This window comes from Oncorhynchus nerka, unplaced genomic scaffold (genome assembly GCF_034236695.1).
Source record: "Oncorhynchus nerka isolate Pitt River unplaced genomic scaffold, Oner_Uvic_2.0 unplaced_scaffold_941, whole genome shotgun sequence".
NCBI classification, from domain to species: Eukaryota; Metazoa; Chordata; class Actinopteri; order Salmoniformes; family Salmonidae; genus Oncorhynchus; species Oncorhynchus nerka.
In genome coordinates this window covers 183,112-194,047 of record NW_027040366.1, presented here as the reverse complement: position 1 = coordinate 194,047, position 10,936 = coordinate 183,112, and the positions used below count along the sequence as shown (strand labels likewise).

The following is a 10,936-nucleotide window of genomic DNA, read 5'->3' as shown; positions in this document are numbered from 1 at the left end:
GTGATATCGATAGACCGGTCGTAGTCAAGGTATTGTAGCCCAGGAGTATGCTAGGAGCTCTGGCCGGGCTAGCTTCAAGCTACGTGGGTGGAAACGCTAGCCAGGAGTAATCAACCAGGGATGCTGTTTAGCTCGATAGCTAGTTGCGAGGATCCAGCTGAAGAATGTTCCGTTTGTGGTGGGAATCCGGGGTAAAAAATATATATATATAAAAATTAAAAAAATAGGTCCGTTATGCTCTGGTTAGCGTCGCGTTGTTCGAACTGGCGAGAGCTTTCCGAGCTGAAGGTTGATGACCGGTTAGCTGAAGACCGCTAGCATAGCTTGTAGTTAGCTGGCTAGCTTCAGTTGAGGGGTCCGGTTCGGTAAATATAACTACTTTAGGAAAGTAGCTACATTGGCGGGTTGCAGTAGAGTATTTGGAAGCTTAGGTTTAGCAAAATGTTTTTAAAGATATGCGGAGAAAAATATAAAAAAATATCTAAAACGAAAAAGAGACGATATTTACAGAGAGACGATACGACAGGACAACTTACTGCTACGCCATCTTGGAGATATCTCATTATTACCTCAACTACCTGGTACCCTTCACATTGACTCAGTACTGGTACTCCTTATAGTCTCATTATTACCTCAACTAAACAACACTGTCTCTAGTCATTTCTCCTCTCCCATTTTCCAAATCCTTTTGTCCATTTTCATAGTCCTAAAACAATATTAAACAAACACAACATTCCCTCACTGTGTGTGTGTGTGTAGTACCTCACATATTACCTCAACTACCTGGTACCCTGCACATTGACTCAGTACTGGTACTCATATAGTCTCATTATTACCTCAACTACCTGGTACCCTGCACATTGACTCAGTACTGGTACTCCTTATAGTCTCATTATTACCTCAACTACCTGGTACCCTGCACATTGACTCAGTACTGGTTCTCCTTATAGCCTCATTATTACCTCAACTACCTGGTACCCTGCACATTGACTCAGTACTGGTTCTCCTTATAGTCTCATTATTACCTCAACTACCTGGTACCCTGCACATTGACTCAGTACTGGTACTCCTTATAGTCTCATTATTACCTCATTGAACCCCGGGTAAATAATCACTAGTCAGAACCTCAACCTCAGTATACATTCATTATAAAAAATATATTTCATATCTGATATTGTGAGTAAACAACCTCGAGAGTGCGTCTTCCAGCCTTCCAATAAATTACATCATTCAAACCCTCCCGGTTAGTAAATTTACCTCAACATGCCCCGGAGAAGGCAGAGTAACGACACCAGCCTTTTAGCGGGGCTGACAGACTGACTACAACGCTCGCGTCGATAAATGAAATTCGTCATTTTAAATGACACACATTTTAAATGACACACTGCTCGCGCGCGTTAACTAACGTCTGGAAGTCAGTTATATTTGTGAAAACTCTTCTTATGTTTCCCCATCTGAACTCAGAGTAGATGAGAGATGTAATGTTTGTCTCTGTTGTGTTGAAGTCCAATCAAGCAGGAGAGACCAGCCTCCCCTGTTCCCAGCTGTGTGTCCATGAAGAGTGACAAGTCTATGGATCTACCTATGAAGTTTGGAGAGGGAGACTTTTCTACTGAACAAAGGTAAGAAGAACTCATGGGTCCTGGTCAGTGAGTTAAACAACACTGTCTCTAGTCATTTCTCCTCCCATTTTCCCATTTATTGTTGTTGTTTTCATAATCCATAGGCTAATCATTTTGTCCATTTTCATAGTCCTAAAACAATATTAAACAAACACAACATTCCCTCCCTGTGTGTGTGTGTGTGTGTGTGTGTGTGTGTGTGTGTGTGTGTGTGTGTGTGTGTGTGTGTGTGTGTGTGTGTGTGTGTGTGTGTACTCCCTGGATGAGGAGATGTAATCTCATGTTTTGTCCACAGAAACCAACAGGAGAGATCAGAGTCAGAGATTCTCAGTGGTCAGTCTTCCCAGAGTCATCAAACAGACCTGGACTCCATATTCAGTGTATGTGGTCCTGTTATGTACATTTGTTTTTGTTTACCTCAAGTAAAGTTGATCTGTCAATCATTCATTAATGTGTTAATGAGAAAGCATTTATTCTCTTGCTTAACTTATTTACTTTATTTATTTCAGATGCTTGAAGAGAAAATTATGACATTTGTGAAGAACGAGCTGAAGATGTTCAAGAGGATTCTTAGTCCAGAACTCCCAGAAGGCTTTGAGAGTCAGAAGCAGGATAAGGAAGTGGTGGATGCTGAAGATGAGAAGCAGGAGAGCAGTGCCAGAGAGGGGGGCTCTGAAGATCACACTGCACATCCTGAGGAAAATGAACCAGAAGGAGCTTGCTGACACACTGGAGAAATGTAAGATCTGTCTGCCTCATGTTGAATGCTGTTTTATAACATTTAAAAGCTGTAGCTAAAGTACAGCTAAAGTAGCTGTGTAACTCAATGATATTGTAGCAGCCTTAACACAACACCTAGTGACCTCATCAAGTAGCAGCAGGGATGTGTTGTGGTGATTAATTTAGAGAGAGAGAACATTAATAATACCATCAATAATACCAATAATAATATAATCAGTCACACCAGTCTGTAATGCATTATGAAAACATTTACACATTTATACAGTCAGTTAAGAGACTAAATTATTATAATTTAAAACTTTATAACAGTCCTACAATACTGTAGACATTAAAACAGATGTAATATTAATATCCTCTGTGTTATTTCTATATTCAGATGAGCTCGCTGTGATTTGCCAACGTGAACTCAAATCTAATCTAAAGAAGAAGTTTCAATGTGTATTTGAGGGGATCGCTAAACAAGGAAACCCAACACTTCTCAATAAGATCTACACAGAGCTCTACATCACAGAGGGTGGAACAGGAGAGGTCAATAATGAACATGAGGTGAGACAGATTGAGACAACAACCAGGAAACAAGCAAGACCAGAGACTGCAATCAAATGTAATGACATCTTCAAACCCTTAACTGGACAAGACAAACCTATCAGAACTGTGCTGACAAAGGGAGTCGCTGGCATTGGAAAAACAGTCTCTGTGCAGAAGTTCATTCTGGACTGGGCTGAAGGAAAAGCAAATCAGGATGTCCAATTTGTATTTTCATTCCCTTTTCGGGAGCTGAATTTGATGAAAGGGGACAAACACACTTTCATTGAACTTCTTAATCACTTCTCAATGGAAACTAAACAATCAGGAATCTCCAACTACAACAAGTACAAAGTTATGTTCATCTTTGATGGTCTGGATGAGTGCCGACTGCCCCTAGACTTCCAGAAGAACAAGATCTGTTGGGACGTCACAGAGTCAACCTCAGTGGATGTTCTGCTGACAAATCTCATCAAGGGAAATCTGCTCCCCTCTGCTCTCCTCTGGATAACTACCCGACCTGCAGCAGCCAATAAGATCCCTCCAGGGTGTGTTGACCAGGTGACAGAGGTACGAGGGTTCAATGACCCACAGAAGGAGGAGTACTTCAGGAAGAGATTCAGTGATGAGGACCTGGCCAGCAGAATCATCTCACACATAAAGACATCAAGGAGCCTCCACATCATGTGCCACATTCCAGTCTTCTGTTGGATTTCTGCAACAGTCCTTGAACACATGCTGAAACATAAGAGAGAAGAGATGCCCAAGACTCTGACTGAGATGTACACACACCTTGTGGAGTTTCATACCAAACAGAAGAATGAAAAGTATCTTGGGAAAGAAGGGACAGGTCCACACTGGGATAAAGAGAGCATTCTGTCACTGGGAAAACTGGCTTTTCAACAGCTTGTGAAGGGAAATCTGATTTTCTATGAAGAAGACCTGCAAGAGTCTGGCATTGATGTTAATGAAGCCTCAGTGTACTCAGGATTGTGCACACAGCTCTTTAAAGAGGAATGTGGGCTGTACCAGGACAAGGTGTTCTGCTTTGTTCATCTGAGCATTCAGGAGTTTCTGGCTGCTGTATATGTGTTCCTCTCATTCATCAACAAAAATGAGAATCTAATGGACAAACCGCAAACAAAGTCCAGTATCTTTTCTTTGCTGTTCAGAGACAAGCATAAAGTTACTTTCTACAAGAGTGCTGTGGATAAAGCCTTACAAAGTGAGACGGGAAACCTGGACCTTTTCCTCCGCTTCCTTCTAGGCCTCTCACTGGAGTCCAATCAGAAGCACTTACGAGGTCTACTGACAAAGACAAGAAGCAGCTCACAGAGCCATGAAGAAATAGTCAAGTACATCAAAGAGAAGATCAGGGAGAATCCCTCTCCAGAGAGGAGCATCAATCTGTTCCACTGTCTGAATGAACTGAATGACCATTCTCTAGTGGAGGAGATCCAAAGCTACCTGAGATCAGGAAGTCTCTCAAAACCCAACCTGTCACCTGCACAGTGGTCAGCTCTGGTCTTTGTGTTGCTGACTTCAGAAAAGGAGCTGGATGTGTTTGACCTGAAGAAATACTCCAGATCAGAGGAAGGTCTTCTGAGGCTGCTGCCAGTGGTCAAAGCCTCCAGAGCTGTTTTGTGAGTAAATAAAATGACATATAAGAACTAATCATCAGGAAAAAATATTCAGTTCAGAGAAAAATATGTATTATAAATATATATATATATATATATATATATATATAATATCATACTGAATAACATATTGAATAAATTCATAGATTTTCACATTAGTATAACAATATGGCCATACAATTCTAGGAAACGGAAGATGAATCTATATGTTGTTTGAGAGAATAAACCAAATGCATCTGCCATTGTCCTTCTACACTACTGGTGTTAAATTAACAGTGTGTTTGTGAAGTCATGATGATCTCTTTGTCAGGCTGTCAGGCTGTGGAGTCACAGTGGAAGGCTGTGCTTCTCTGGTCTCAGCTCTGAGGTCAAACCCCTCACACCTGAGAGAGCTGGACCTGAGTAACAATGACCTGAAGGATTCAGGAGTGAAGCTGCTCTCTGCTGGACTGGGGAATCCCCACTGTAAACTGGAGACTCTGAGGTCAGTATTCCTGTAGTTGGTCAACAAGTGATAACTGTTCACCAGATCCACATGTGTTTACCAGACACACAGGAGAACAAGAATTTGATAACCTGCAAAATCTGCAGTGTTTCATACTTACAAAGTAAGTATGTAATTGTAATTCAACTGTGAGAGATGGAATCTAAAACTAAAATCCATAAAATCACATTGTATGATCTTTAAGTAATTAATTTGCATCATTAGGGAGGCAGGCAAAAAGTATCGTACATGGGAGGAGGAATTACAGGAATCTCTGCGCCCCCGAGGTGTGTGTCACAACACAAACCTCACAGTGACGGGGTTCAAAGAACTGAACTAAATAGTGGTAATGACATACAGGTGTGTGAACAGGTGATCAGAATTCAGGGATCTACGTGTTTGAGACTGTGATCTGGAAACAGACGTTACACCATCCACCATTTTAATATTAGGCAAAACCTAAAACAACCAAAACCAACTGCAAATGCAATCAACGAGTTTACAACAAAATACTAAACTTTTGACTACTTTAATACACTATAAGTAAATTGTTCAGAATACTTATGTCTTCTTCTTATGGGGGACTAGATACATAAAGTGTTTTCATTTTTAATCGTGAAAAAGATATGTATTAAAATATCCTCAAATAAAAGGTGACTTTATATACTGTCACCTCATATGGAACATTTGATCTGAAATCCAAAAGGCTGAGGTACAGAGAAACATTTAGCTTCACTGTCAAAATAGATATGGTGTGGACTGTATACTCAATACAATCTAAATCTGATACCTCACTGTCTAAATAGATATGGTGTGGACTGTATACTCAATACAATCTAAATCTGATACCTCACTGTCTAAATAGATATGGTGTGGACTGTATACTCAATACAATCTAAATCTGATACCTCACTGTCTAAATAGATATGGTGTGGACTGTATACTCAATACAATCTAAATCTGATACCTCACTGTCTAAATAGATATGGTGTGGACTGTATACTCAATACAATCTAAATCTGATACCTCACTGTCTAAATAGATATGGTGTGGACTGTATACTCAATACAATCTAAATCTGATTCCTCACTGTCTGTCTTCTGACTGATACTGCTTTTTAAACTGGTCTGGTCAGTCAACTCAAATATTTGTACTATACATGTTTCTATCTGCAGGCAATACTTTGATCATTTGTCATTTTTAATGATACTTTAATTTATAAATAGAAATGGAAGGTTTCAGGACACTGATATATCTGAATATGTACAAAAATATACTGTCACTATTTTCAACACCAAAGAATATCAGTGTGATTTTAATATGATTTGACTCTTTGCAGGCTGTCAGGCTGTCTAGTCACAGAGGAAGGCTGTGCTTCTCTGGTCTCAGCTCTGAGGTCAAACCCCTCACACCCGAGAGAGTTGGACCTGAGCTACAATCACCCAGGAGACTCAGGAGTCAGACTGCTCTCTGCTGGACTGGAGGATCCACACTGCAGACTGGAGAAACTCAAGTATGTAGAGGGTTTATGTCAATGTTCATATCAGACATGTTTGACTTATCAGTGGAAAATAAACCAAATAAATATCTAAAAACACCCCTAAACTAGACTTCAATACAGTTCAATTCATACTTCAATTAACGAACTAACCAAAAGTTCTTAGACAAAGTCCTTAATGACTTGTCTTGACTTGTCTTGTCCCCCCTTTTCCCACCATCAAACAAACAGTCATGAAGCACAACTCACTTAATTCCGGACAAATGTGACAAAAACCAAAAGAGAGAGAGAAATATTGAGACAAAGAGAGATTGAGACACAGAGAGATTGAGACACAGAGAAAACAACTGACTGGCAAAGGGGATGTGATTGGGTAATGGAAACAGGAGGAGGTGTGTCTTCTGGGAAAGGGGATGTGATTGGGTAATGGAAACAGGAGGAGGTGTGTCTTCTGGGAAAGGGGATGTGATTGAGAAAAGGAGCAGGTGTCTTCCGATTAGCGACTGATTGGGGAATGATGATTGTTAGGACAAACATTCTTACCACCCTTGGACAAAGTTATATGCTGACTGTGTGTGTGTGTATGTATGTGTGTGTGTGTGTCCAGTGTCTGTGTGTGTGTGTCCAGTGTGTGTGTCCATTGTGTGTCCAGTGTGTGTGTATCCAGAGTGTGTGTGTCCAGTTTTTCCAGTGTGTGTGTCCAGTGTGTGTCCAGTGTGTGTGTGTGTGTCCAATGTGTGTCCAGTGTGTGTGTGTGTCCAGTTTGTGTATGTCTTTGTCCAGTGTGTATGTGTGATACACACACACACATACACAGGACACACACACACACACACACACTGGAAAAACTGGACACACACACACACACACTGGACACACACACACACACACTGGACACAGACCCTGGACACACACTGGACACACACACACACACACTGGACACACACTGGACACACACACTGGATAAACTGGACACACACACAAACACACACATTGGACACACACACTGGACACACGTGTGTGTGTGTTTGTACTGTGTGTGTGTGTGTGTGTTTGTACTGTGTGTGTGTGTGTGTGTGTGTGTGTGTGTATATGTTTCAATCAATGACTGTCTGTTCTTCTGCTTACCGCTACAGTGTGGAACATGGTGGAGAGAACAGAATGAAACCTGGACTTAGAAAATGTGAGTGTTGACTGCTGTGAAGAATATGACTAAAAATAAATCTTAATTCAAGTTAAGTCAAAGTCAAAGACCAACATCATTACTTACTTGGTCATATTAAATATCAGCTGTAGTTCTACAGAAGCAGAAATCAGGGACACCAAAGTTTACAAAGAGTTGCTTTGACAGTGTGTGTGTGTGTGGTGTGTGTGTGTGTGTGTGTGTATGTGTGTGTGTGTGTGTGCAATTGATGGGAATAAGTGTGTTTTATATTACCATACAGTATAACATATGATCATTCAACAAGTCTCAACTTACCTTAACTTCTCCTTTTGATACCTAGAAACATCTACATTAAATGAATTAGTGAAAAGTGAGTTAACATTCTAATGTGAATGATGATGATTTCTAATATTGTGTCTGGTTTCATCCATCAGATGTCTGTGATCTCACACTGGACCTAAACACAGTAAACAGACGCCTCTCTCTGTCTGAGGAGAACAGAAAGGTGACATGTAGGAAAGAGAAGCAGCCGTATCCTGATCACCCAGATAGATTTGAGGGCTGTGGACAGGTGCTGTGTAGAGAGGGTCTGACTGGGCGCTGTTACTGGGAGGTAGAGTGGAGTGGGAGGGAGGGGGCTGTTATAGGAATGACATATAAAGGAATCAGCAGGAGAGGAAGGGGTGATGACTGTTGTCTTGGACACAATGACAAGTCCTGGAGTCTGTCCTGCTCTGACAACAGTTACACTGCCTGGCACAATAATAATCCCACTCCCATAGACGTCCCCTCCTCCAGCTCCCACAGAGTAGGAGTGTATCTGGACTGGCCAGCCGGCACTCTGTCCTTCTATAGAGCCTCCTCTGACACACTGATCCACCTGATCACATTCACCTCCACATTCACTGAGCCCCTCTATCCAGGGTTTAGGCTTTATTTTGACTCCTCAGTGTCCCTGTAAATAATAACCTGACACACACACACACACTGGAAACACACACACACACACACTGGACACACACACACACTGCAAACACACACACACACACACACACACTGGAAACACACACACACTGGACACACACACACACACACACTGGAAACACACACACACACACTGGACACACACTGGAAACACACACACACACTGGACACAGACACACACACTGGACACACACACACACACTGGACACACACACACAGGGTGTAGGGTGGGTTACTCTGCCAGGCACAATAATAATCTCACTACCATAGACGTCCCCTCCTCCAGCTCCCACAGAGTAGGAGTGTATCTGGACTGGCCAGCCGGCACTCTGTCCTTCTTCTATTCATGAACATTTGAACATCTTGGCCATGTTCTGTTATAATCTCCACCCGGCACAGCCAGAAGAGGACTGGCCACCCCACATAGCCTGGTTCCTTTTTAGGTTTCTTCCTAGGTTTTGGCCTTTCTAGGGAGTTTTTCCTAGCCACCGTGCTTTTACACCTGCATTGTTTGCTGTTTGGGGTTTTAGGCTGGGTTTCTGTACAGCACTTTGAGATATCAGCTGATGTACGAAGGGCTATATAAATAAATTTGATTTGATATAGAGCCTCCTCTGACACACTGACCCACCTGTACACATTCACCTCCACATTCACTGAGCCCCTCTATCCAGGGTTTAGGGTTTATGATGTTGACGCCTCAGTGTCCCTGTAAATAATAACCTGACACACACACACTGGATACACACACACTGGACACACACAAGACAAACACACACACACTGGTGTCGTGTGGGCGAGCAGTTTGCTGATGTCAACGTTGTGAACAGAGTTAGTGGATAGACATGGCACCCATTGAGCATGTTTGGGATGCTCTGGATTGACGTGTATGACAGCTTTCAGTCCAGTTCCCGCCAGCAACTTTGCCATTGAAGAAGAACAACATTCCACCGGCCACAATCAACAGCCTGAGATGTGTTGCGCTGCATGAGGCAAATGGTCACACCACATACTGACTGGTTTTCTGATCTACACTCCTACTGTTTTATTAAGGTGTCTGACAAACAGATGCATATCTGTATTCCCAGTCATGTGAAATCTGTAGATCAGGGCCTAATGAATTTAGTTTTTCAACTGACTGATTTCCTTATATGAACTATAACTCAGTAAGATCTTTGGTGTCCATTTACTTACATTATTGTCTTGTATACAGTCTGATATATAATGGACCTTATGCTTGTTATGTCACCTCTTTTGTTCAGTGTAATAAAAAACATCAGTTGTAAATGTGTTATGTTTGATATGCTTGATATGATGTTAGTAACACTCTGAAGTCATTCCATCCTTTCACTAAATGGTAGTAACACTAAGTCATTCCATCCTTTCACTAAATGGTAGTAACACTAAGTCATTCCATCCTTTCACTAAATGGTAGTAACACAAAGTCATTCCATCCTTTCACTAAATGGTAGTAACTCTGAAGTCATTCCATCCTTTCACTAAATGGTAGTAACACTAAGTCATTCCATCCTTTCACTAAATGGTAGTAACACAAAGTCATTCCATCCTTTCACTAAATGGTAGTAACACTCTGAAGTCATTCCATCCTTTCACTAAATGATAGTAACACTAAGTCATTCCATCCTTTCACTAAATGGTAGTAACACTAAGGCATCAATCATTACTTGCACCTGGCATCCATCATTAGACGCACCTGGCATCAATCATTACTTGCACCTGGCATCCATCATTAGACGCACCTGGCATCAATCATTACACGCACCTGGCATCCATCATTACGTGCACCTGGCATCCATCATTAGACGCACCTGGCATCCATCATTAGACGCACCTGGCATCCATCATTAGACGCACCTGGCATCAATCATTAGATACACCTGGCATTAATCATTAGACGCACCTGCGCTTCATCATGAGGCACACCTGGACTCCATTACCTCACTCATTACCTCCCCTTTATCTGGCACTCCCTTAGGTTCATTACCCAGGCAGTATTAACTATGTTTCATGTCCGTAGGTTACTCTTGTTTCCTGTATTGGTCCATATTCCGTTTATTATTAAACTTACCACTTGCTTCCCGACTCCCAGCGTCTCTACGTTACAGGGCTTACTTCATCAGAGGGCTTTCATCAACGGATCTGAAATCAGCCTTCCTCCAAGACTACTGCCATAGACTGACTGATGGTCAACATAGACTACCTAGATATCTCCCTCTGATGTGAGCAGATCTCACTCCCGGTTCTGAGGTGATGTAA

At 41.8% G+C, this 10,936-nt stretch overlaps 1 protein-coding gene across 2 annotated transcripts; it reads left to right on the top strand.

The window, feature by feature from the left end:
* Nucleotides 1-1,481: 1,481 nt before the first annotated feature.
* On the top strand, nucleotides 1,482-9,946 carry LOC135570672 (NLR family CARD domain-containing protein 3-like). 2 transcript variants are annotated; one of them, XM_065016632.1, is made up of 8 exons: nucleotides 1,482-1,622; nucleotides 1,918-2,002; nucleotides 2,132-2,361; nucleotides 2,740-4,531; nucleotides 4,839-5,012; nucleotides 6,352-6,525; nucleotides 7,647-7,693; nucleotides 8,110-9,946. In XM_065016632.1, exons 3-8 carry the CDS (start codon nucleotides 2,250-2,252, stop codon nucleotides 8,634-8,636), a joined length of 2,826 nt encoding a protein of 941 aa, XP_064872704.1. In that variant the 5' UTR covers nucleotides 1,482-1,622; nucleotides 1,918-2,002; nucleotides 2,132-2,249; the 3' UTR covers nucleotides 8,637-9,946. The 2 variants fall into 2 exon arrangements, with proteins under 2 accessions (XP_064872704.1, XP_064872703.1); XM_065016631.1 differs by lacking the exon at nucleotides 1,482-1,622 and having other exon boundaries at nucleotides 1,730-2,002.
* Nucleotides 9,947-10,936: the final 990 nt, after the last annotated feature.

Excerpts from the sequence above, each read along its gene's own strand:
- LOC135570672 (XM_065016632.1), top strand. The coding sequence starts at position 2,250 with ATGCTGAAGATGAGAAGCAGGAGAGCAGTGCCAGAGAGGGGGGCTCTG. Across the intron at positions 6,526-7,646 it reads TGCAGACTGGAGAAACTCAA|TGTGGAACATGGTGGAGAGA; the intron begins GTATGTAGAGGG and ends TTACCGCTACAG. Across the intron at positions 7,694-8,109 it reads GAAACCTGGACTTAGAAAAT|ATGTCTGTGATCTCACACTG; the intron begins GTGAGTGTTGAC and ends TTCATCCATCAG.